We start from the raw sequence: 25,078 nt of genomic DNA, 5'->3' as shown, positions 1-25,078 counted from the left end.
TTTGCCATGGGCGGAATTCCTCACGCTGGCCCCCGGCAGCATATTAAAAAGCAGAGACATTACTTTGCCAACAAAGGTCCATCTAGTCAAGGCTATGGTTTTTCCAGTGGTCATATATGGATGTGAGAGTTGGACTGTGAAGAAAGCTAAGTGCTGAAGAGTTGATGCTTTTAAACTGTGGTGTTGGAGAAGACTCTTGAGAGTCCCTTGGACTGCAAGGAGATCCAACCAGCCCATTCTGAAGGACATCAGGCCTGGGTGTTCACTGGAAGGACTGATGTTGAAGCTGAAACTATACTTTGGCCACCTGATGCAAAGAGCTGACTCATTGGAAAAGACCCTGATGCTGGGAAAGATTGAGGGCAGGAGGAGAAGGGAATGACAGAAGATGAGATGGCTGGATGGCATCACCAACTCAATGGACATGAGTTTGGGTGAACTCCAGAGTTGGTGATGGACAGGGAGGCCTGGCGTGCTGTGGTTCATGGGGTTGCAGAGTCGGACACAGCTGAGCGACTGAACTGAACTGAATTTATAACTACTTAAAGAGCGTGAGAATTTTTTATATAGTGTGCTCTGGTCTGTGATTTTTCTCACATCCTTAATGGAATGTATGAGGAAAAACTGTTTAAAAATTTATTAAGGAGAAAATGGGATCAATGGAGGAAGCAGCATCGACATATATACACTACCACGTATACCTGGTGAGGAGTTGCTGTATAACAAAGGGAGCCCAGCCTGGCCCCCTGTGATGACCTAGAAGGGTAGGATGGGGGGAGCGGAGGGAGGCTCAAGAGGGAGGTGCTATATGTATAATTATGTCTGAGTTGCATTGTTGTATGGCAGAAACCGACACATTGTAAAGCAATTTTCCTCTACTTAAAAATAAACTAAAACAACAAAAAAAAAATCTATTTTCTATATTTTTGGCTGCACTGGGTCTTCGCTGCTCCACTTGGGCTTTCTCGCTAGCTGCAGCAGCTTCTCTAGGGTGCACTGGTTTCAGTAGTTGGGGAGTGTGGGCTTAGTTGCCCTGAGGCATGTGGAATCTTCCTGGACTAGAGATCAAACCTGTGTCTCCTGCAATGGCAGGCAGATTCTTATCCACAGTACCAACAGGGAAATCCAGGAAAAACTTTTACAGGACTTTTAATTCATTCCAGTTACTGAATCTATTATGCTAGTAGTCACCCAGGTTACTAACACTGCCTTCAGTCACAATTTAACTTCTAAAATCAAATCATCCCCCACATTATGAAACCTGTGATTGTTGGAAATAAGGCACTTGATCTAGTAAACGTGGATTTTGTACTGTGCAAAAATATCCTCACATTATACGAATAAGTATTTATCAAATATTGGTTTAAGTAACTGTATATGGAGCAAAATTTAAATACGATAAGCCCTATATGCAAGCCACATAATATTATATATGTTACAGCTTAACTTGCATTTCCCATATTGCTTTTAGGAAAAACTACTAACAAACAGCCAGGTCACTTCTATCACTCCACACCTCCCTGCATCAACTCCTGCACTTTTTTTGTTGTTGTTGTTGTTGAATGGCATGGAGAATCTCAGTTCTTCTATCCAGGATTGAACCTGCATTCCCTGGAATGGAAGTGCAGAGTCTTAATCACTGGACCACAAGGAAGTCCCAACTCCTACACTTTTTTGATAAGTGAAGATTTTGATTCTAAGCCTAAGCCTGTCAGTGACTGATTATGGAGGCAACAAGAGGAACATAAGAATGGCTGTTCTGAATTCAGTGTAGTGCTTGCCCACTTTAAGACTTCTGACCAAAGCCTACTCACTCACCACAAGTGAGCAGGCCAATGATTTTCCTTTGTTCCTAATGAAACTTTTACCTACATAGGTAGCTTATGTTTGCCTAGGAGACAAAACAGGTCGTGTTAACAATAAACTCTAATTCTATGGCCCTCATCTCCACTCATGACAGTGGGACCTTTATTTCTCTCCAAGCTTCTCCCATCACCAAGATGCCTCTTACAGGCTCACAAACAAATGAAAGCAAACTCCACTGCCTGCCGAGGCCACCTTTGCCGGCCCTGCTTCATGAGGGCCCTTCTGCTGTCAGCACCATTAGTTGAGCCATGTGAAAATGCCCACCACTGTGTCAGCTGCTCCGCTGTTGCCAAATGTTGTTGCCACCATATGTACTTTCAGTTTATGTGGCTGAGTTTCTCTTTTAGTCACGTTTCCCTTTTCCATTGTGTTCTGTTTCTAGACTAAGGCATGAGACCAGAGGAGAGTACAGAGCTGGACTGGAGGATAAATATAATTTGTAGATGTTTTTCTAAATCCATAACTGAACACTAAGGTTATATAACTTCACCAACCCCAAACACCCGTCTTTCCCACCTCTTGGTAGTCATGCTTTGTGTTAATTCCCCCTCTTTGTGTGATGCGATGACATACCAAGATTATAAAAAAGGGTATAAAAAAAGATTCTCATTTCTATCTTGCTGGTCTTCTCTTTTTCTCCCTCATTTAGCTGTTTCAAGCGAAACCAGCTGCCCTGGTGTGAGCTGCCTGTGGAGGGGCCCATGTGGCAAGGACAGAGGGAGGCCTTCAGCCAGCTGCTGTTGCTGCTGCTAAGTCACGTCAGTCGTGTCCAACTCTGTGCGACCCCATAGACAGCAGCCCACCAGGCTCTCCCGTCTTGCCTGGGATTCTCCAGGCAAGAACACTGGAGTGGGTTGCCATTTCCTTCTCCAATGCATGAAAGTGAAAAGTGAAAGTGAAGTCACTCAGTCGTGTCCGACTCATAGTGACCCCATGGACTGCAGCCCACCAGGCTTCTCCGTCCATGGGGTTTTCCAGGCAAGAGTACTGGAGTGGGGTGCCATTGCCTTCTCCACTTCAGCCAGGAGCCAGCAAGAAACTGAGGGCTGCTATCCAACAACAAAGGACTGAATCCTACCAAAAACTGTGTGAGTGAGCTTAGAAGGGGATCCGTTCCCAGTAGATCCCCGAGATGACTACAGCCTGTGGAATAATCCATTTCCCCTACACAGCTGAGCATGCCTGTCTCCCCTGATGGGTTCTTCATGCTCCCTTCAACAATAGCTGTCTTCCCAACACATCACGTCTCTGTGCCCATGTACCTTCTCGGTCCTCTGTAAAACCCTCCGCTTCCTTCTCTCTCCCGCCTTCTCATTGTCTGCAAGCTCCCATTTATCCTTCAAGTTTCAACTCAAGAAATGCCTCTGATATAAAGCCTTCCCTTGATGTAGGCCCGAGTTCCTTCTTCCAGTTTCCTTTGCCCCTTGCATTGTCCTCTACATAGCACTAATGACACTGAATTATATTTTTTTGTGTATTTGCTTATCTGTTAATTAACTAGGCAGAAATTTTCCTAAAAGGTAAGGACAATGTCTATTAATATTTGGTATCTTAGCACTTACTACAGTGCCCCCAGGGCTTGACTGACTCACTCAATGCATACTTATGTAATGCATAAATCTAATACACAAATGCATAAAGAGAGGAAATTTTGGCATCTGCAGGCAAAGTGGATGTATATCTTATCTTGTTATAGATACTCTTATTTGTACTCAAATTACTATGATAATGATGTGAAAGGCTTTTAGTACAAATTTTAATTTAATAATTTTCTTCTGACTCACAGATAACTTTCTTTTCCTATTTAATATTACTAAGTCATTGAAATACTAGGAAGATTACTCTTCTAAAGCTTAGTTGATATGCTTTTGATTAAAAATACTTAATTTAAAAGATGTTTGTTGATATGTCTTTTTATTTACCAAGCACTATCTAGGCAGGTGGAAAACATGTCCTATAGATTGAGAGGCATCAATAATTATTTCCAAAATATCTGGGAAACCATTGTTAGTCAAATAAAAGTGTGCATGAAAGAGTAAAATGTAAAACTTAAGGTAGTCAACAAAAGGTTTGTATTACTGCTTTTTAAAGTCTAGGAATATTTGATTAAAGTGAGGGTGGATGATAAGTGTGGTAGAAAGGACATCTTACTAATGAAAAATCACATGCATGGGCATTTTCCTGCTGAAAGTAGGGGTGGGCAATGAAATTTCTCAGTAGCTGCTTGAGGAATTCCCATTTAGTAAAATTATTGTTTTTTTCAGAAGGCATTAAAAAAAACACCCAAAACAGAAGCCACAGTGGAAAGCATTAAATCTCAAAAAAGAAATTAAATGAAGCAAACTACAGATTTGCAGAAGAGAAAGTAGAAACAGAAAGAATGGAACAAAAGTAACAATCACTAAGATGACAATTAGAAATTACTGAGCATTTGTGATGTCTCAAGTACTATGCTGGATATTTTCAATGTATTATCTCATTTAATCTCCACAAAAACCCAGTGAGGTAGGAGCTATTATTCCCCCCTTTTAATGAGGAGGAACTCATCCTATCAAGGTTATGCATAGGTGGCTCACTCCAAAGCTAGCTCTTTTCACCACTTCACTAAGCAACCTAACATTTGAAACATGCATACTGCAAAGAAGAAAATTCCTAAGCAATTGCAGATAGCCTGAGAACCTTCTACAGTTGGTATAACTGTGCTGACACAATTCATTTTGTCAACAGCATGTAATGGGTGCCTGCTGGATGCCTGGCATTGTTCTCAGTGCTGGGATACTGCTCTTGAACTAGATGAAACTGGGGCTGATAGTGACCCAGACAAATAGACAAGGGTGACGCCATGTAAAAGATGTTACACCTTTCACCAGGATGGAACCCAGATGTAAGGAGATTACTACTTCCCATTGGACCTATGGGAGGTGGGGATCAGTTCGGGCTGTTCAGAGGTGGACAGAAAGTCCAGATGAGAAGCAGTGGGATCCAGGTGGTTGATCCAGACACTCCTAACTAAAGGCTCTTCCTAATACTCCAATGAGGAGAGTTTGATAATTAAGAGCTGAAGTACCTGTTGCTATTTTTGAGTGTCTCCATTCAGTTGTCCTCATTTGCTAATGGTTGATTTATAAGGCTTTATCTGCAAAGCATTCCATCAAATATTACTCATTAACTCGGTCATTCAAGAACTATTTATTGAGTGCCTACACTGCATTGAGGATATGGAAATGGACAAGATAGACAACATTCCTGCAACTTGCATTCTAATGAGGGAGACAATGAACAAATAACCAGCTGTTATTAAACAAACATGCTAGTTGCAGAGGGTTACAAATGCTAGCTAAATAAATATGTTGTTGCAGAGTGTTATGATTGCTATTGTTGGGAGGGGACAATTTCCCCCTTCCTCTCTTGGTTCTTTAAACTGGTTGAAAAATTAAAATGATATAAGCCAGGAGACATAAGGGGCTTCCCAAATGGCTCAGTGGCAAAGAATCCACTTATTAATGCAGGAGACACAGAAGATGCAGGTACAATACCTGGTCAGGAAGATTCCTTGGAGGAGGGAATGGCAACCCACTCCAGTATTCTTGCCTGGGAGATCCCATGCACTGAAGAGCCTGGCAGGCTATAGTCCATGGGGTCGCAAAGAGTTAGAGAAGGCTTAAGAGACTGAGTACACAGACACAAACACACACACACACACACACACACGACAGGAGAAAACTTTAATTAAGTATTACTGGGAACCCACATAGCATGAAAGATTTCAAAAGCAGTCAGGCTAACTGAGATCTATGTCATCTTGGGCTCCAAAATCACTGCAGATGGTGATTGCAGCCGTGAAATTAAAAGACGCTTACTCCTTGAAAGAAAAGCTATGACCAACCTAGACAGCATATTAAAAAGCAGAGACATTACTTTGCCGACAAAGGTCCATTTAGTCAAAGCTATTGTTTTTCCAGTAGTCATGGATGGATGTGAGAGTTGGACCATAAAGAAAGCTGAGCACTGTAGAATCAACGCTTTTGAACTGTGGTATTGGAGAAGACTCTTGAGAGTCCCTTGGACTGCAAGGAGATCAAATCAGTCCATCCTAAAGGAGATCAGTCCTGAATATTCATTGGAAGGGCACCTGATACAAAGAGCTGACTCACTGGAAAAGACCCTGATGCTGGGAAGATTGAAGGCGGGAGGAGAAGGGGACAACAGAGGATGAGATGGTTGGATGGCATCACCGACTCGATGAACATGAGTTTGAGTAAGCTCCAGGAGTTGGTGATGAACAGGGAAGCCTGGCATTTTGCAGTCCATGAGGTTGCAAAGAGTCGGACATGACTGAGTGACTGAACTGCACTGATGTCATTCCAAACTAAAGAGAAAGGGGTAGAAGTCTGGGACTTCAAAGGAAAATAAGACAATTCACAGGAAAAGGAAAAAAAAGATCAAATGTTTGGTAAACAAAGGTTTTCTGGGCCACAGAGAAACAACAGGACACAGAGAGGAATTTAACAAATAGACTTTGTTGGGTTCTGTGAAAGGAAAATAAAAATGGAGTAGGTATTGCTAAGAGAGAGCTCTAAAATGGAACCAGGAAGGTATTAAGGAAGTGTGATTTATGCACACTTATGTAACTTATGTCTCAGCCTGTTTCAGCCAGGAAGCAGTCTGACCTTTTGACCTGATGAAGTCATCCAAACACCTGCCAGAAACTCAAGATACTAACTGGACCCTTCCCCTAAAATAACTTGTGACAGTATCTGTTTGTTGCACATTTACTCTAAAATGACTGTGATTCCTTATGGACAAATATTTTCTGACTCTAAAGTCATCATAATTCTCACTAGGCAACTTTTAACAACCTCATAGGTTTTTTTTGGCTTTAACAATCCCTGACTCTTTTCCTTGGAACACTCTTTCAGGGTAACCTAAATCTGTGTCTCCTGAATTGTAATTCTTAAAACTCCAAATAAAGTCTTTCCTTATCTGCAGCTTCCTGTATTACTTTCTGGCTGACAGCACTTCTCTGACTACAACAACTAGTTCACCTTACAAAACAATTATCTGTGTTGATAGCTCCTTCCTGGAACAAGTCTCCTAATTCTTTTAGGCAGTTAGGGAGAAGCTCAAAGATTCTTCCTGAGTCTTTTGGGCCTTGATTGTTTCTAGCTCAAAATAATTCCTAAGATTAATCCATATGCTTATGGATTCTTATGGATATGCTTATTCTCTGCAGCTGTCACCACTGCAGAGAACAGAATAATAGGACAGAAATAAGACATCCTACAGAATATTCAGAGAGCTCTTCACCAATTTTCTCTCAAAAAAGGATAACAGCTTCATCTTCTCAACAAAGGCTCTAATTAGTAATTATGTTTATCACTGCAAATCAGTCTTGGCATTGTAATTCCTTTGAATTATCTCATGTTCTATAGATATGAAGTTTAAAGGCATTTAAAAAAAAATCTTAGATTGAATGATGTAATCATATCAGAGCTTCTTGAATGGACCAAAGAAGTACCAACATTGTTTATTAGGGAAAAAATGCCTCATGAATAAAATGAAATTCTCCAAAAAAAAAAAAAAAAAATTCACATGCCAAAGTGGCACATTTTGGTGTGACTTGTTCTGAACTACTACACTATGAAAGAAATAAACAGGGTTGTCCAGTAGAGAGTAACCCAGGAAAGCATCTTAGGAAGAGTGGTCGAGGAGGCACATTTAAGAAGTGACATTTGAATGGAGATCTAGATGTGAGTAGGTAGCAATTCTGGTGACCAAGGGAGGAGAACTTCGAGCAGAGCAGCCCGTGCAAAGACAGACACTAAGGGGAGGTGCTTAAAACTAGAGGGTTTCTTGACCGTATTCTCATGCTCAGGTGCATGAAACCAAGTTCTAGGTATCTGTTTTGTAATGGGGCAGTGATAGGGCTTACTGTTATTCCATATACCAGCAATAGCGGTATAGCAATAAACAAAAAAACTTGTGACCTTCTTGCAAAAAAATTATTCATATTCTGAAAGTTACAAAAGGCCTCTGTTTCACATGTTAGCAGAAAAACAGAATTTAGAGCCAGGAGCCCACCAGGCTCCCACCAGAGTCCCTGGGACTCTCCAGGCAAGAACACTGGAGTGGGTTGCCATTTCCTTCTCCAATGCATGAAAGTGAAAAGTGAAAGTGAAGTCTCTCAGTCATGTCCAACTCTTAGCGACCCTGTGGACTGCAGCCTACCAGGCTCCTCCATCCATGGGATTTTCCAGGCAAGAGTACTGGAATGATGTGCCATTGCCTTCTCCAGAAGATGTATCAGATATCATCTAATCCAACTCTTCCTTTTAGAAATGAAAACAGGTCCAAAAAGATAAAAGTTTCAGGGTCACATGACTTGACAGCAGCAGAGCTGAGATTAGAACTCCAAATTTGAAACCCACATGTTTTCCTTAAGAGTAACAGATGAAATATTTGTAATTGGAAGGCTCTCAATCGACTTGCATTAAATATTTGTCTTGAAAACGATAAACCTGATCTTCCTCCTCTTAAATTTCTCCCATTTTGTTTTCTATTTAGCTTGAAGTTCTCCCAAATTCGGCTATTAAAAAGGAATTGACTTGACTGAACTGTTCACTCCCTTATTTGAACGTACAAGCTGTCTGTGTAACATCTTTCGGCCACCAGAGGGAACTGAAGGCTGCTACTCAGAGTAAATCTCGTTTCTCCACCCAAATTCTTACTGAACAGCCTAAAATCTCTGCGGCTGAATATGCGGAGGCGGAGTTGGAAGCAGGAAGCCGACGCAGGGCTTTGGCTCACAAACCTGTGGCTCTCACCTGCTCACCAGCCCAGGGCAGCTGAGGGAAGTTACCTCACCTTTGTTGAACATCTCAGCCTCAGAGACCAGATTTACAAGGCTTACGAATTGACAGGGCCAGGCCTAGTGACAAACGCCTGCAGCAGCACTGCCACGCAGCATATATAACAACGATGAAAATTTGGGTTTGAGGCCACGCCAAGGAGATGAGGACTCACTCTGGGGATATGTGACTTTAGTTTACAATTATAAAGAAGGCAGATCAGGTGTTCTGAGGTTATTAATTCTCAAGAGTATCAGAAAGAGGAATCACCCCAGAATAGACTGTAGGAGGAGCAACAGGGAAATGCCACTTACATGGGGGTAGGGTCAGCAAGAGGAAGACATTTACGAAACCACTGCCCCTGAGCCTGATGAGTCAGGTCCACAACTGGCCCCTATGCTAAGTTGCTTCAGTTGTGTCCGACTCTTTGCGACCCTGTGGGCGGTAGCCCACCAGGCTCCTCTGTCCATGGGATTCACCGGGCGCGAATACTGGAGCAGGTTGCCATTTCCTTCTCCAGGGTATCCTTCCAACCAGGGAGGAACCAGCGTCTCTTATGTTTCATGCATTGGCAGGCGCGTTGTTCACCACTAGCGCCATCTGGGAAGCCACAACTGGCTTCGGATGAATTCAAATTCGTGCATGGTACCCTGGCAATACCAAAATGTCTCTATCTGAGAGTCTCCAACGCCAGGAGTCGTTTACAAAAATAGTCTAAGTTGGGGGCTTCTGTCCTTCTCTCTGGAACCTTTTGCTGCTCTTCAGAGCCTACAGTGAAGTAATCGGAAAGCATAAGTAGGAAGCGCAGCAATCCTTCTCAGATATCAGGTAGTCCTAACCAAAGGTATTAAAGGAAGGCGTACATATGAAAAGGCTGGTCCTTTCCTAGTAGTATGACTTAGGCAAGCTGCTTAATTTCTCTCAGCCTCCGTTTTATCAGGCATCAAAGAAACAAACACCCCTGCTGCTGCTGCTAAGTCGCTTCAGTCGGGTCCGACTCTGCGCGACTCCATAGACGGCAGCCCACCAGGCTGCCGAATACTGGAGTGGGTTGCCATTTCCTTCTCCAAACACCCTATTCAGGACCATTTCCCAATCCTGACGGCGGCGGGGAGGCGGATAACCTGTCAGTCCCAGCAAGTGGAGGAGCCGGCCGAGGGACACGCCCCCCGTCCTCCACCCAAGGGCTTCGATTGGTCCCCTTCGGAGGGGGCGGGGCCCGACTCTCGGCTATGCTTGGGCGGGGTAGGCCGCCGAGCTCCGAATTCTCGCTGGGGTCACCGTCATGGCGGGTTGTGCCTGCGGGTTTGTGCGCGCAGTGCTCGCCTTCCTGCTGGCGCCCGCGCTGGTGACTTTGCTGGTGGCACCGGCGCGAGGCCGGGGCGGCCGGGGCCACGGGGACTGGGACGCTGCCGAGCTGCTGCCGCCGCTGCCGCCCCGGGAGAATGCGGCGCTCGTGGCCCGCTTCGTGACAAACGTCTGTGACTGGGGCGCACTGGCCACCATCTCAACGCAGGAGGGGGTGCGCGGCCGGCCCTTTGCCGACGTCTTATCTCTCAGCGATGGGCCCCCGGGCAAGGGCAGCGGCGTGCCCTACTTCTACCTGAGCCCGCTGCAGCAGTCGGTGGGCAACCTGCAGGTGAGCCGGAGGGGCAGTGTGGCTCCGCGGGGCTGGAGCGCGAGCCTTTCGACTACCGCTTAAATTCTGCCTGAAAAGGAGAGCCGGCCTCGTAGAGATGAGTTTGAACTCAGCCCAAACCTCTGGATCTTCTCTCCTGCGCTGGCTAGGCGTGCATTGAAGTGAAGTGAAGTCGCTCAGTCGTGTCCGACTCTTTGCGACCCCCGTGGACTGTAGCCTACCAGGCTCCTCAGTCCATGGAATTTTCCAGGCAAGAGTACTGGAGTGGGTTGTCATTTCCTTCTCCAGAGGATCTTCCCAACCCAGGGATCGAACCCAGGTCTCCCGCACTGCGGGCAGACGCTTTACTGTCTGAGCCACCAGGGAAGGCCTTACCTGAAACAGTAACCCTATGAGCCAGCAATTCTACAACAAAATGTAGAATTTTCAGAGAACTGAAAACATATCACATAAAATCTTGTACACAAAAGTTCATAGCTGCATTATTGACAACAGGCAAAAAGGGAAGGGAAGTAATTCAAATGTCTACCAACTCATACTGAGTGAAGTAAGTCAGACAGAGAAGGAGAAATATCTTATGATATCCCTTATACGTGGAATCTAAAAAGAAATGATACAAATGAATTTACAAAACAGAGATTCACCGACTTAGAAAATAAACTTATGGTTGCCAGGAAGGGAGTTTCACAAGGTCATGTACAGGTTGCTATACTCAAAATGTATAACCAACAAGAACCTACTGTATAGCACATGGAAGTCTATTCAATGTTATGTGCCAGCCTGGATAGGACGGGAGTATGGGGGTGAATGGATACACGTATATGTATGGCTGAGTCCCTCTGTTATTCAACTGAAACTACCACAACTATAACCCAATGCAAATAAAAAGTTTTGAAGTTTAGGGAAAAAAGATATTTTCCCCCCTGCCAAAAAAGTGACTAATTCATTTCCTCATAATAAAATATCCATACAATGAAGTATTATTCACGAATAAAAAGAAATAATACATGGTGCAACATGGATGAACCTTAAAAATACTACAGTAAGCAAAAGAAGCCAGTCTGAAAGGCTACACATTATATGGTTCATTTACATTAAAATTACAAAATAAGCTTATCTAGAGAGACCAGAAAGCAGATGTAGTGACTGCCAAGAGCTGGCAGAGGGGGAATGGGTATGACTGATAACTGGTATGGGCTTTCTCTTTTGGATGGTGAAAATATACTGGAATTAGGTAGTGGTGACTGGTATACAACTTTATGAATATAGTAAAAAAGCAATGAACCAAGCACTTAAAACACGAATTTTTATGAAATGTGAACTGTATCTAAGTAGTTTCAAAAAAATTACTGACTTCCCCTTTTTAGTCAAGATGGAATAAGAAGAACTATCACATCTGAACAACCAAAAAACAGCAGAATATACATTCTTTTTAAGTATACATGATGTATTTACCAATACAGAAAACATTTACTTAGGGGACATAAAGTAAGTCTCAATATATTTAAAAGACTTCAAGTTCCACATAAATATGCTCTGTGTCCAAAACAGAATTAAATTAGAAATCACTAACACAAAGAAATATTTGAAAACTATAAAATAACAGATGGTCAAAAAAGAAATCACAGAATTACAAAATATTTTAAACTTATTTTTTGCTTTTATTAAAGCAAAACATTTCGATTTATGGATTGCAGGTAACACAGTGCTTAAAGGCAAATTTATAGCACAAAACACCTATATTAGAAAGATAAAGTTACTATAACAATGACTTTCGCTTCCACTCTAAAAGCTATAACAAGGAGACCAATGAAATCAAAAGTCAAAAGACAGTTGGAAATAATGAATATAAGAGAAGAAATCAATGAAAAAGAAAACTGATAAAACCAGAAACTGGTGCTTTAAAAAAACAGTGCACCTCTACTCATATTAAGAAAAAGAAGGGGTGAACTTATTATCAACATCAAAAATGAGAGCAGTTAACACATAACATCATTATGAATACTTGAGCATGTAATTGGGTTTTCACTACTCACAGTCTCGTTGTATACTTTCCCCATTCTGTGTTTTTGCAGTTACAATGCCCTTAACCTTTAATACATCTTTTCACTTTTGTGCTGATTTTGACTATCTTATAAGGCTCCCTGGAGTTTCCATATCACTCCAGGTTGCTGATATCTCCTTACACTGAACTTCAAATACACTTACCTGTATCATTCACTTGGCAGTTAGTTATGTGCTGCCTTTTGACCTCTTCTGTGTCTTTGTTTTGCATTTTTAAACCTTGTTTATGTTTGACTTTTCAACCAGATTATAAACTCACAGAGAAGGGAAAGACCTTGTCTGAGGCTCCCGTCCCCTATTTTTGGTCTCCTTAGTGCCTTGCCTAATAGATTTTGTTGACAGCAAATTTTTGGCCTAATAATTCCAAGGAGATCTCTTTATGACTCACTGTTTTGATGGGTCACTGTGAGATGGCAAAATCCCACACACAAGACATTTGAGGTTTAAAACACTAAATGTAGCCTGTGAATTTTGCTGTAATCTGTCAACAATGCCTTTTATGAAGCTGATTTCTGAATAAGAAAGAATTAGGAATTTTGCTTATATCACATTTTTAATTTAAGAATTCTCTTACTGCTAGAACAGGAGTGAGCAACTTCTCCAGTTTTGAAATCACATGACAGTTTCTGCTAGCATAAGATAACCAAGAAGCATGATTCAGCTACTTTCTTGCTTAAATTGTACAATTAGCTAGTTGAACCATGGTGGTATTTTTATGTATTAGTTTCACATTAGTCTAATCCTTTAGCTCTTTCAGTGAAGGTTGGAGTTCAGCCTTGTATTTGGGTGGTAATGTAGTTATAATTTCTCTGGTAAGTATGGGACAAATTAGGAGTCTAAGAAAAAGAAAAGTGTTTAACATAATTCTTACCGAGTTAGTTACTTAAAATGTGAAACAACCTCCAACACACTTTTTTTTTTTTTTGGAGAGAGGATAAAGATCAATCTCTATCCAAGTAGTAATTTTCCCAAGTGAAAGGTGGTATTTTCCAATTCATTGTTTCATGAAAGAATCGTCAAGTTCTGGGGACAATGTGAATGTAACTTGTGAAATTTATTACCTCTCAGAGACAATATTTCACATGAGAGGTCTTCATTTTCTCTCTACAGGAGAATCCATATGCTACATTGACCATGTCTTTGGCAGAGACTAGTTTCTGCAGAAAATATGGATTTGATCCCCAGAGTCCCCTCTGTGCTCACATAATACTATCAGGAACTGTTATCAAGGTAAATATCATGTAAGAACAGATACTAGTTTTATTTTTTAATTTTATATATATTTTTTGACCGTATATATTTAAAGCTAAACTGCTTTAAATACTGCATGTGTCGGAGGTGGATGGGCGGGCACAGAGGCGGGTCTGTGCCGCCCTCCTGGGGCCAGGGCGTCTCCCAAGCCATCTCTGTGACTACAGTTCATGATTCTAAGGTTGAGTGGCCGGGTGCTGCCTTATCCTGGACTTAGTTGAACCCGTCGGTGTGGTAGCTGGGGTGGGAGTCAGCCGTGAGCTGGGTGGTCTCCGTGGCAGATGCCGGCTGGATGACGATGGCGTGTCTGCGGCCTCCCTCTAGTCGGACTGCAGCTGCGCCTCCAGGTCCTCGGGGGTCACATAGAACTCGGTCTCCTCCCCCTCCGGCGCCTTGGGCTTGCACTTGCCACAGCAGCAGTTGAAGCAGCAGAAGCAGCAGTAGCAGCAGGTGAGGAGCCCGCAGAAGATGAACAGGGCCTTGGCCCACCAGCTGGAGGGTATGTTCTCCTCCCCAATCTGCTCGGCCATGTAGAGCCCCAGGGAGCCGTAACTGTCGTAGATGTTTCTTTTCGCAGCATCCGTCAAGATGGCGTGGGCGTTGTTGATCTCCTTAAACCTGTCCGCAGCCTCCGGGTTATCAGGGTTCTTGTCAGGGTGGTATTTCAAGGCCAGCTTCCGGTAGGACTTGTTAATGTCATCCGAGGTTGCATTCTTGTCCAGCCCCAGTACATGGTACAGGGACTGCCCAGAGGTAGAGAGTGAGCGCTGCCTCTCGTCTGCCATGGCACGCTAGTCTGTCCGCGCGCGCGCCCGCCCGCCGACTCCGCGGCTCCCTCTTCCCTGCGCTGTGCTCCTGGGCAGCCGGCCGGCGCGCTCTTCAGCGGGGCTGCGTTTCGGGACCCGGCGGTGGCAACCGCGGCGCGGGTATTGGCAGAGGGCGCGGGAGCAGCACCGGCAGAAGCGGTGGGGGCCAGATACTGGTTTTAGAAGATCATCATGTTATTAACAGTGAAGGAAGACATATTTTGAGAATAAAATAAAATTTGTGATTGAGGTACAGAGTTATAATATATTCTAATATGTAATTTCATAAAAACTAAAGGTTTTAATTGGTTCCTTTCATGTAGGTGTTCAATAAGATATTAAGCTATAATTGAGCAGATAGATGTTCAATAAGAAAAAGGAACTATTTTTTGAAGCTGAACAGATGTAACAGCTATTAAGCTCCTATATAAGGAACATCTGCTCAAAGTTCATACTCCTGACCATGTTGTACACTGTACAATATTTTCCATGTTTGGATTCCTTGTCTCCGTATTTGACAGTGGCTTAGAGCAGAAAGCAGATTAAGTATATTAACAGGGGAGTATGCACAAAATCAATACACACAAATCCCTTTCATTCCTATACACTAAAAATGAAAAATCAGAGAAATTAAGGAATCAATCCCATTCACCACTGCAACAAAAAGAATAAAATACCTAGAAATAAGCCTACTTAAGGAGAGAAAAGAGCCATGTACAGAAAACTATAAGACATTGATGAAAGAAATCAAAGATGACACAAACAGATGGAAAGATATGTCAAGTTCTTGGATCAAAAGAATCAATATTATGAAAGTGACTAAGCAATCTATAGATTCAGTGCAATCCCAATCAAATTACCAGTGGCATTTTTCATAAAATTAGAATAAAAAAATTTCACAATTTGTATGGAAATGCAAAAGACCATGAATAGCCAAAGCAACCTTGAGAAAGAAGAATAGAGCTGGAGGAATCAATCTTCCTGACTTCAGACAAAAAGCTACAGTCATCAAGACAGTATGGTACTGCCACAAAAACAGAAATATAGACCAGTGGAACAAGATAGCCCATAGATAAGCCTACATGTCTATGGGCACCTTATCTTTGACAAAGGAGGCAGAATTATACAATGGGAAAAAGATAGTCTCTTCAAGAAGTGGTGCTGGAAAAACTGGACAGCTACATGAAAAAGAATGAAATAAGAACGCTTCTTAACACCACAGTCAAAGATAAACTCAAAATGGATTAAAGATGACCAGAAACTATGAAACTCTTAGAGGAAGACATAGGCAGAACACTCTTTGATGTAAATCACAGCAAGATCCTCTATGACCATCTCCTAGAGTAATGGAAATAAAAACAAAAATGGACAAACGGACTCTAATTAATCTTAAAAGCTTTTGCACAGCAATAAAAACCATAAACAAGATGAAAAGACAACCATCAGAATGGGAGAAAACAATTGCAAATGAAGCAACTGACAAAGGATTACTTGCGGGGGTCCAGCCTCAGCAGAGTCCAGGGATACCCTCAAGATGAACGGCATCGGCAAATGAATGACACAGGAAGACCAAGCTTCGGTGAGAGGGGCCCGTAACTTTATTTTCAAAAGGAGCTTTTATACCCTGACTTGTACATAGAGGGAAATGAAAGATGCAAGGTCATGCAGAGTCAGCCCAAACACTCCAGCAGTTTTGCCCTTATCGAAACCAGGATTTTTTTCTGTATGCCTTTCCATAAACAAGGGTCTTATGTACGTTATCTTCTGGCCTGCAGGCCTGTTGACATTTTATGACCCTTTTTTGATAAAGCTTGGTCAGCCAGAAAAGTTGTTTTCCCTTGAAGTGTTTTTTCTTTATATCTCTAATCTGTGTCAGCCTCAGAAAGTACTAAACAGAGTTACATTCTCATGGAGCAAAGGTGCAGTGCGTTACAACAAAGAAAGAACTTATTAGCTCAGAGGTCTGATGTGGTTAATTCCAAGGCTATTACTTGTTTTTCTTACATTCCAACTATGTTAACTAATGCACTCCCAGGTGCACAATGGATAAGGGATATGGAAACTTGGCAGCAAGCATTGGCCCAATAATGAAGCCCTTTACCAGTACTATTCTAATAATTTTTCACCCCTTAAAGGGCTCTATGCCTATTAAGACTTTTAGAATATTTAGGCTTCCCATGCCTTTCATGGTTGGGAAGTTTGTGAACAATCATGTGCATTAGTTGTAAGAGTAAGGAAAAACCTGTCAAGCAAGCTAGAATGCCAACAGAGGTGTTAGAATAGAAATATTCCTTTCATGCCCAGGAGACGTATCAACTTAGAGCCCTGAGTTGACTTTATCCAGAGAAAGGTGGTCGGGGATAGCCCCCTGCTAACATCAGAAGAGTGGTTGAAAGGCATAATATAGTAAACAGTAGACAGACAGATTTTGGTTTCGGGGTGGATGCTTGAGCAGGTCCAGGGAGTCCCTCGAGTCCTGATCTGCCTTTGCCTGTCAGGTCTTCTCCGCGTGAACTTTGTTATGGTTGGGATCTCCCGTGGTGGCTCCTGGCAGTTACTCTCCAGAATACACAGAAGTTCATGCAGCTCAACAACAGAAAAACAAAAAACCCAATAAAAAAAATGGACAGAAGACCTAAACAGACATTTCTCCAAAGAAGACTTCCAGATGGCTAAAAAACACATGAAAACATGCTCAACATTGCTTATTATTAGAGAAATGCAAATCAAAACTACAATGAGGTACGACCTCACACCAATCAGGATGACCATCATCAAAAAATCTACAAACAATAAATGCTAGAGTGGATGTGGACAAAAGGGAACCCTCTTGCACTGTTGGTGGGAATGTAGATTGACAACGGCCACTGTGGAGAACAGTATGGTGATTTCTTTAAAAACTAGGAATAAAACTACCATTCAGTTCAGTTTAGTTCAGTCGCTCAGTCGTGTCCGACTCTTTGTGACCCCATCAATTGCAGCACGCCAGGCCTCCCTGTCCATCACCATCTCCCAGAGTTCACTCAGACTCACGTCCATCGAGTCCGTGATGCCATCCAGCCATCTTATCCTCGGTCGTCCCCTTCTTCTCCTGCCCCCAATCCCTCCCAGCATCAGAGTCTTTTCCAATGAGTCAACTCTTCGCATGAGGTGGTCAAAGTACTGGAGCTTCAGCTTTAGCATCATTCCTTCCAAAGAAATCCCAGGGCTGATCTCCTTCAGAATGGACTGGTTGGATCTCCTTGCAGTCCAAGGGACTCTCAAGAGTCTTCTCCAACACCACAGTTCCAAAGCATCAATTCTTTGGCCAAAGCATCAATTCTTCGGCACTCAGCCTTCTTCACAGTCCAACTCTCACGTCCATACATGACCACTGGAAAAACCATAGCCTTGACTAAACGGACCTTAGTCAGCAAAGTAATGTCTCTGCTTCTGAATATACTATCTAGGTTGGTCATAACTTTTCTTTCAAGGAGTATGCGTCTTTTAATTTCATGGCTGCAGTCACCATCTGCAGTGATTTTGGAGCCCAAAAAGATAAAGTCTAACACTGTTTCCACTGTTTCCCCATCTATTTCCCATGAAGTGATGGGACCGGATGCCATGATCTTCATTTTCTGAATGTTGAGCTTTGAGCCAACTTTTTCGCTCTCCTCTTTCACTTTCATCAAGAGGCTTTTTAGTTCCTCTTCACTTTCTGCCATAAGGGTGGTGTCACATATGACCCAACAATTGCACTACTGGGCATATACCCTAAGAAAACCGTAATTGGAAAAGACACATGTACCCCAGTGTTCATTGTAGCACTATTTACAATAGCCAGGACATGGAAGCAACCTAGATGTCCACTGATAGATGAAAGGATAAAGAAGATGTGTACATATATACAATGGAATATTACTCAGTCATTAAAAAGAATGAATTTGAGTCAGTTCTAGTGAGGTGTATGAACCTAGAGCCTGTTACAGAGTGAAGTAAGTCAGAGGAAAATGTATATTAATGCATGTATATGGAATCTACAAAAATGGTACTGGTGAACCTATTTGCAGGGTAGGAATAGAGACTCAGACATAGAAAACAGGCTTATGGACATAGAGGGGGCAGTAGAGGGTAGGATGAATTGAGAGAATAGCATCGGAACATGTATATTACCATGTGTAAAACAGAGTGCCGATAGGAAGTTGCTGTATAGCGCAGGGAGCTCAGCCTGATGCTCTGTGACAACGTGGAGGGGTGGGGTGGAGGTTCATGAGGGAGGGCACATACATGTACGTATGGCTGATTCATGTTCATGTATGGCAAAAAACAATACAACATTGTAAAGCAACTAATCCTCTAATTAAAAATAAATTTAAAAAATTGAAGACAAGGGAGAGTATCTATATTAAATACTAGAAGTAAATTTAGATAGTTGGAGGTGAGTGCTAGAGAGAAGAGGTTAAATAAAACAGTGGGAAGGGCAAAGGGCAAGGTGTCACGAGGACTGATCTGATTGCTAAGCCAGTAGGCAGACTTGTTGACCTTGTCAATCATGAATACCTCTGCTGCTGCTGCTGCTAAGTTGCTTCAGTCGTGTCCGACTCTGTGCGACCCCATAGACGGCAGCCCACCAGGCTCCCCCGTCCCTGGGATTCTCCAGGCAAGAACACTGGAATGGGTTGCCATTTCCTTCTCCAATGCATGAAAGTGAAAAGTGAAGGTGAAGTCGCTCAGTCCTGTCCAACTCTTGACCCCAAGGACTGCAGCCTACCAGGCTCCTCCATCCATGGGATTTTCCAGGCAAGAGTACTGGAGTGGGGTGCCATCGCCTTCTCCATGAATACCTCAGATAGGTTTTAATCATGGTCTCAAAATTCTATGTGGCTGCATTTCTGGAGCTGAGTGTTCTTCAGTGGTCAGAGAAAGGGGGAGGGCAGCAGATGCACTTGAGTTCCACTGTGCTTCTTCTACAGACTTACATCCTTTATGTGCAGCCATCTATGTGTTTAACATATGCATGCAGTGGGATAAAGTGCTAATGTTATACAGCATAACCACCAGGAATATTTTATTATAGTGCTTTGTGCCAATTACTCTGATAGCTCAAAATTGCTATTTCATAGTGAAAACTGGTACTCATGGTGGTTTCCCACCTTGATTATAGTATATGTTATCACCAACGTTTGAAATTTCCATTGTTCTCTGCATTTCTTCAAGCTTCTTTTACTGCCTCTTGATTGCTTAAGATCAAACTTTGTAGTAGATGTTAAAAGTGCTCGGCACAAAGGGGGAAAAAAGGCGAGAAAAAATTACTACTATGTGTGGTGATGAACGTTAACTAAACTTGTGATTATTTTGCAGGGTATGCATATATCAAATCTTTATATTGTATACACCTAAAACTAATACAGAGTTATATGTCAATTATTGATCAATAATTAATTTTAGAAATAATTTTAAAAATCAGGATTTATAACTAAATAAACTCTTTAGGGTTTGTGGAATGCTAGAATCACACATTCTTAACAGCCAAGAAAACAAAATGTCATTGCTATGAGTAGGTTTATTTTATATGTCTTTTAGGTGAGTGAAACAGAAATGGATGTTGCAAAGAATTCATTATTCATTCGACACCCTGAGATGAAAACCTGGCCATCCAGCCACAACTGGTTCTTCGCTAAGTTGAATATAACCAATATCTGGGTCCTGGACTATTTTGGTGGACCAAAAATAGTGACACCTGCAGAATATTATAATGCCACCTCTCAGTAAGTATTTACACATCTTCCGTCTTTATAATATTGCAGCCCTTATCAGTGGTCCTCAATCTTCTAAAGCAAACGGGTCTTAACCATTTCCTGTACCATGGATCATTTTGGCAAGCTGGTAAGGCGTATGACTCCCCTGGGAATAGTATTTTTAATACATAAAGTACATAAGATTACAAAAGAAACCAACTATATGGAAATACATTTATAAAAATATTTTATAAAATGTGGGTATATAAAATATGGGATATATAATAATATGTTGGCTTTTTGATGAATACATTAAATAGTAAGTTCCAGTAGAGAGTCCATAACCTTTCTGTACGTTCAGAGTAGTGAGAAGTGAATATTTTAAGACATTGGCAGCAACAGTGCCATGATATGAAAATATTTGTAGTTTCTATATTTCTGTCAGTGGCCATCACAGATACACTGTCATCACTTCATATATTGCCTACATTCATCATTAAAGAGAATAATACATTTCAGTTAGAGCTTAATGAAAATGAAAACCTCTTTCCATCCCAGTTTTTCCCCATCAGAGACACTTGAACTCTATTTATAAGCTAGGACATCAGGTGGAGACTATATATTTTTTTTTTTGCCTGTGCCCCATGACTTGTAGTATCTTAGTTCCCTGATCAGGGTTTGAACCTGGGCCACAACAGAGAAAGAGCTGAGTCCTAACCACTGGGCTACCAGGGAATTCCCAACACCCTGTCTTAGGTCTGTGCTTGTGGAGCCTAGTTCTGACCCATGATGGCATTTTCTCATGAGAATCAGACCTGGGTACTTTACCCAACATGAAGGATTCACATGCTGTCTGAGCATGTGACCCAGATCCTCAGGCCCTGGTCCTGTAGTGCCTGTGGGAGTGTGTGGTATATCCTGCCAGGAAATGGACACTGGGCGGGCAGGAGCAATCAGAGAGGATGAAAGAGAAGAACGTAACCTGAAGATGGTAGAGGGTGGGAAAGAAGGGTGTGATCAAACTTTTTGAAATTAGGTTAGGGTTCAAATGAGGGAATACAAGGGACTGTTACTTTTCCCCAGCGACACGGGTCACGTTGGCCTGTCTGGCAACCTCAAGGCCTCGCGGATGGTGATGACAGTAACAGCAGCAGCAGTAGCGTCTGGTGGGCATTGTTGGCTGGTGCTAACTGGCGGCTTCCCATGTCTAAGCTCACTCAACTCTCACCGCAGTCCTATGAGTTAGGTAGTCTTTTTTCCTTTGCTTTTTTTCTGATGGAGAGCTGATGCACAGAAAAGTCAGAAACTTGCTTAAAGTTTTAGGAAGTTTTAGGATTCAAAGCCCAGCATTCTAGCTCCAGAACCTTCACCGTGTTTCGAAAGGAGGTTTTGCTGGCCCCCTGGTCACATCACTGACAGCTGGCCAGGCTCCAATGCCAGTGTAATTTAAACTCTTTCTGCTTGTGACAGACTGGCTGCTACTTGTGGAGGTGAGTGTCCATGCTAAGCTAGACTTTGTAGGTTGCAGCTCAAGTTTGGGCTTAAGTTCTCAGCATTCATTTATTCTGCCTTATTATATTGTATAAAGATCTATTGGTGAACCGTTGCCTTTCCATCATGGCTGTAAATCTCTTCACAGCAAAACTCAGGTTTTAGTTTTGGTTTTTTATTCCAAACTGAACCTAGGAGAGTGCCTGGCACAGAGTAGGTGTTTAATAAACACTGGCTACTTGTCAGGCTGATCCTTTGAGACAAAGATTCTTGGCTGTTGTTTGAATAAAGAATCTAACAACAAAAACGAATCAAACAGTCATGGCATTTATTCTGCTATTGTGCCTGCAGGAGAAGAGGTCCAGGCCAGTGATTGTGTTCTGGACCTGAAAAGCCATCTTTTCAGAAAGGAAGACAGAGGTAGCAATTATAACATTCTGGCTGGGCAACAAATTATCAAGGAGGACGGTCAGTAAGATGACAGGCCCACTGTTCAAGGTTAAAGTTCATTTTTACAGGCCATAACAGTCTCTGAAGTACAGTTATCTTTGTCTAAATTACATGCCTGAGGGCAATGTTTGCTTTAATAACAAAGTAAAACTGGAAAAGAAAACCCGTAAGTCTGCACATTGAGTAAGTCAATGAAAAAGATAAATTTGAGGTTTCTATTTTGTTAACATGGATGAGTGGGCCTTTTCTGCAGCTTAGAGATAAGAGGGAACATTTTTTTCCTGTCATTGTGAGAGGAGGGCAGAAGACTAGCCCAGGGTGTGACCCCTCCTGAGACAGGATGTGAGAATCCTAGGAATGGGTAGTGCCTTGAATGTGACCTTCTGGAACAGATGCTTCTGACTCCTACCCATTTCAGGGCCCAGGAGTGGGTCCCCCACCGTTCCACCCACCAAGTTTGCCATCAGGACTGTTTAATAGCCCAAGAGAGTGCACAATAGTCCTTGTCTTGCTAGACTCATATTGAGTGGAAGGTGGTAATGCTTACCAGAAGTATTTGTAGATGTGCTTGGGTAAGCAATTCTGATAAGTATCAGCAATTGCCTCCTCTCACTGTTAAGTCTGAGCAGCAGGCCTCTAGGGAAAGATGGAGGTAATGAGAGGTCAATGAATTGCAAACTTGCCCGCTCTTCCTTACCTGGAGATGGATTTCCTCATGTCCGTGGTCAGGGCTACAGCGGGAAAATGGATCAAGGTCACCTCCCCAGCTGAGTGCTGGATGACTGCTGCTCTTTTGCTTTAATGTTTGGGACCCCTTCTGTTCTCATTTGTTTTTTAACTCTTCCGATATTCTTGAATGAGATGATCACAATAGCTTCAGCTGCTGATCAGTGTTTTGTCCTGGCAGCGCTTGCTAAAGTGTATCAGCATCATACTTGGAGAGGTGGGATGAGAGCTGAGATGAAGACCCTAGGCTTGACCCTAAACCAGGACTCAATTTAGTGGTGAATTTTTTGCATTTTAGCAAACTCAGATTTTTCTTTACTACAGTAAGTGGCCAAAATTAACTTGAGATCTTAAAACTTTCAGATCAGAAGTGTCTCTAGCCTTTCCTAAGAATGAGTTAACTTCTGATTTGTCAACTCAGTTTAATGAAATAATTTTTCTTCCTCTCTTCCCCTCTCTAGGTGAAGCAGTATATGGCGAATTTAACCTCATGTGTGAAATTTCTTAGGAAGTTTCACATAGATTTGAAGCACTTACTGTTTTTCTATGGAAAGTTTGCCAGAAGAATAGCCAGTTTTCTCTTTTTGCTTGCTTGCTTACAGAATTGAGTTGGATTATTACTGGATTTCTTGGAAGATGAGATTGTTGGATATATTATATATTTTTTCATATTTTGAAGCCATTTGCATAGAGACATGTCTTTCTTTATGATCAGCGTTTTATTCCATTAATTCCAAATAGTTTGCCAACAGTGCTCCTTGAAGAGGAAGAGTTACCAGTTTTAGATTGACCATTGGCATTCGAAAGTACTCAAGTGTGTGTTCTCAATTCCTGAAAACCGCTGTGCTGGGGAGAGGGCCACGCGCCCATAGCTGCTGCCTGCGTCTGTATTAAGGGCTGCTGTTACAGTGCACCTGGATAAATCTTGCCAAGACAAAGAATGATGAAACACAAGTGGAGCATCCCACTCATGGTCCACCTAGGTTTGGCAGTCCTGGGTGTTGTTAACCCAACACAAGGCAAAACTATCTCTTATACAGAACATTAAAAAAAAAAAACAAACAAAACCCTCAAGTCTAAAGTGATAAATATCTAGAACAAAGGATGATAAAACTTCCTTAATTTAACTCAATAAAGGAAGTTCATAAAATTTTCTGAATTTGATTTCCCCAGATAAGTGGACACTGTGTAGTTAGTTTCTTCCACTCAAAATACATACACACAGGCACACATGGTTTTTTTTTCATCCCAAAAGGGGATTATGAAAGAAAAAAAGGGGGGGGGGTTATGTGTAAGTTATTTGTATTCTTTTATAATATTTCTTAATGTCAACCCAGACATGGACCAGGTTCAACCAGAGCCAAATCCATCTTCCACCTCTCTCAATAATGGCCTAAGGCTTTTTCAACTTCTTCAGATCTCTAAGGGGCTTCTAATGCTGTTACTGCCTAAATCAGGTCATCAGAGATGGGACAACACGGTTTAAAAATCACATTTCTTCAGAAGGGGAGAAACTGGTTGCTTTAATTACCCATAGACATGATTTTAGAAGACTATGAGATCCTTTATAAGAGGTATGTCAGGAATCAAGCAACGGAATCCTTAAATGGCTAAGAGAAAGGAAGTTGAATATGAGTTTGAAACTACAAAATGAACTTACCTGAAATCCAGCAAACAGCTTCTCTTTAAGAAAAATGATGTGTCTTAAACTTGGTGGAGTAGGTTTCTTACTCAAAGCATTAATAATAAAAAGCATTATTTTCATGAAATGTGTCGTATTTATTTTCTTACACAGAGATGGTAATATTTATTGCACTTTTTTTCATTGTCCACTGCCGAAATCCCTTTGTGTTTTAGCAGGTTGTTAAATTAACTTCTGGCTGATTTAAAGCTTAAAGTGAATAACTTGACCCTTTCCTACTGGTAAACGATTCACTGTGTCTTAAAATTTGGAGGTTTACCAGAATGCAGTCCTTGTCAAGGGTCTTTCCTCAGGGCCTTGGGTGCCAAGGTAACTTGTGACAGAATTAAATTGAGAGTGTCTATCTGTATTTCTCCCTTTACTCAGTTATTGTGAATTTTCTCTTCATCATTTGGTACCATGTAAAAATACCTATATTCAAGTAAGATCCAATTATCACAGAGGAGAGTCAACCACTTTTTCACTGAAGGTGCTGTGGTTTCCATTTTAATTGAATGTGCAAATTAAGTCCCCATTAT

At 42.0% G+C, this 25,078-nt stretch overlaps 2 protein-coding genes across 3 annotated transcripts; one reads left to right on the top strand and one right to left on the bottom strand.

The window, feature by feature from the left end:
- Window positions 1-9,976: 9,976 nt before the first annotated feature.
- On the top strand, window positions 9,977-24,627 carry CREG1 (cellular repressor of E1A stimulated genes 1). Of its 2 annotated transcripts, XM_004002732.5 has the most exons (4): window positions 9,977-10,353; window positions 13,528-13,647; window positions 20,037-20,221; window positions 23,320-24,627. In XM_004002732.5, exons 1-4 carry the CDS (start codon window positions 10,000-10,002, stop codon window positions 23,321-23,323), a joined length of 663 nt encoding a protein of 220 aa, XP_004002781.1. In that variant the 5' UTR covers window positions 9,977-9,999; the 3' UTR covers window positions 23,324-24,627. The 2 variants fall into 2 exon arrangements, with proteins under 2 accessions (XP_004002781.1, XP_027833636.1); XM_027977835.3 differs by having other exon boundaries at window positions 20,037-24,627.
- On the bottom strand, window positions 13,453-16,066 carry LOC105612995 (dnaJ homolog subfamily C member 5-like). Its single transcript, XM_042257386.2, has 2 exons — window positions 15,966-16,066; window positions 13,453-14,647 (listed from the first exon to the last, which is right to left on the bottom strand). Exon 2 carries the CDS (start codon window positions 14,451-14,453, stop codon window positions 13,989-13,991), a length of 465 nt encoding a protein of 154 aa, XP_042113320.2. The 5' UTR covers window positions 14,454-14,647; window positions 15,966-16,066; the 3' UTR covers window positions 13,453-13,988.
- Window positions 24,628-25,078: the final 451 nt, after the last annotated feature.

The sequence above is a fragment of the Ovis aries genome, chromosome 1 (genome assembly GCF_016772045.2).
Source record: "Ovis aries strain OAR_USU_Benz2616 breed Rambouillet chromosome 1, ARS-UI_Ramb_v3.0, whole genome shotgun sequence".
NCBI classification, from domain to species: Eukaryota; Metazoa; Chordata; class Mammalia; order Artiodactyla; family Bovidae; genus Ovis; species Ovis aries.
Note: the sequence above shows the minus strand (reverse complement) of the source record. Positions and strands in the feature narration are given on the sequence as shown.

Excerpts from the sequence above, each read along its gene's own strand:
- LOC105612995 (XM_042257386.2), bottom strand. The coding sequence starts at position 14,453 with ATGGCAGACGAGAGGCAGCGCTCACTCTCTACCTCTGGGCAGTCCCTG.
- CREG1 (XM_004002732.5), top strand. The coding sequence starts at position 10,000 with ATGGCGGGTTGTGCCTGCGGGTTTGTGCGCGCAGTGCTCGCCTTCCTG. Across the intron at positions 10,354-13,527 it reads AGTCGGTGGGCAACCTGCAG|GAGAATCCATATGCTACATT; the intron begins GTGAGCCGGAGG and ends TTCTCTCTACAG. Across the intron at positions 13,648-20,036 it reads TATCAGGAACTGTTATCAAG|GTGAGTGAAACAGAAATGGA; the intron begins GTAAATATCATG and ends TATGTCTTTTAG.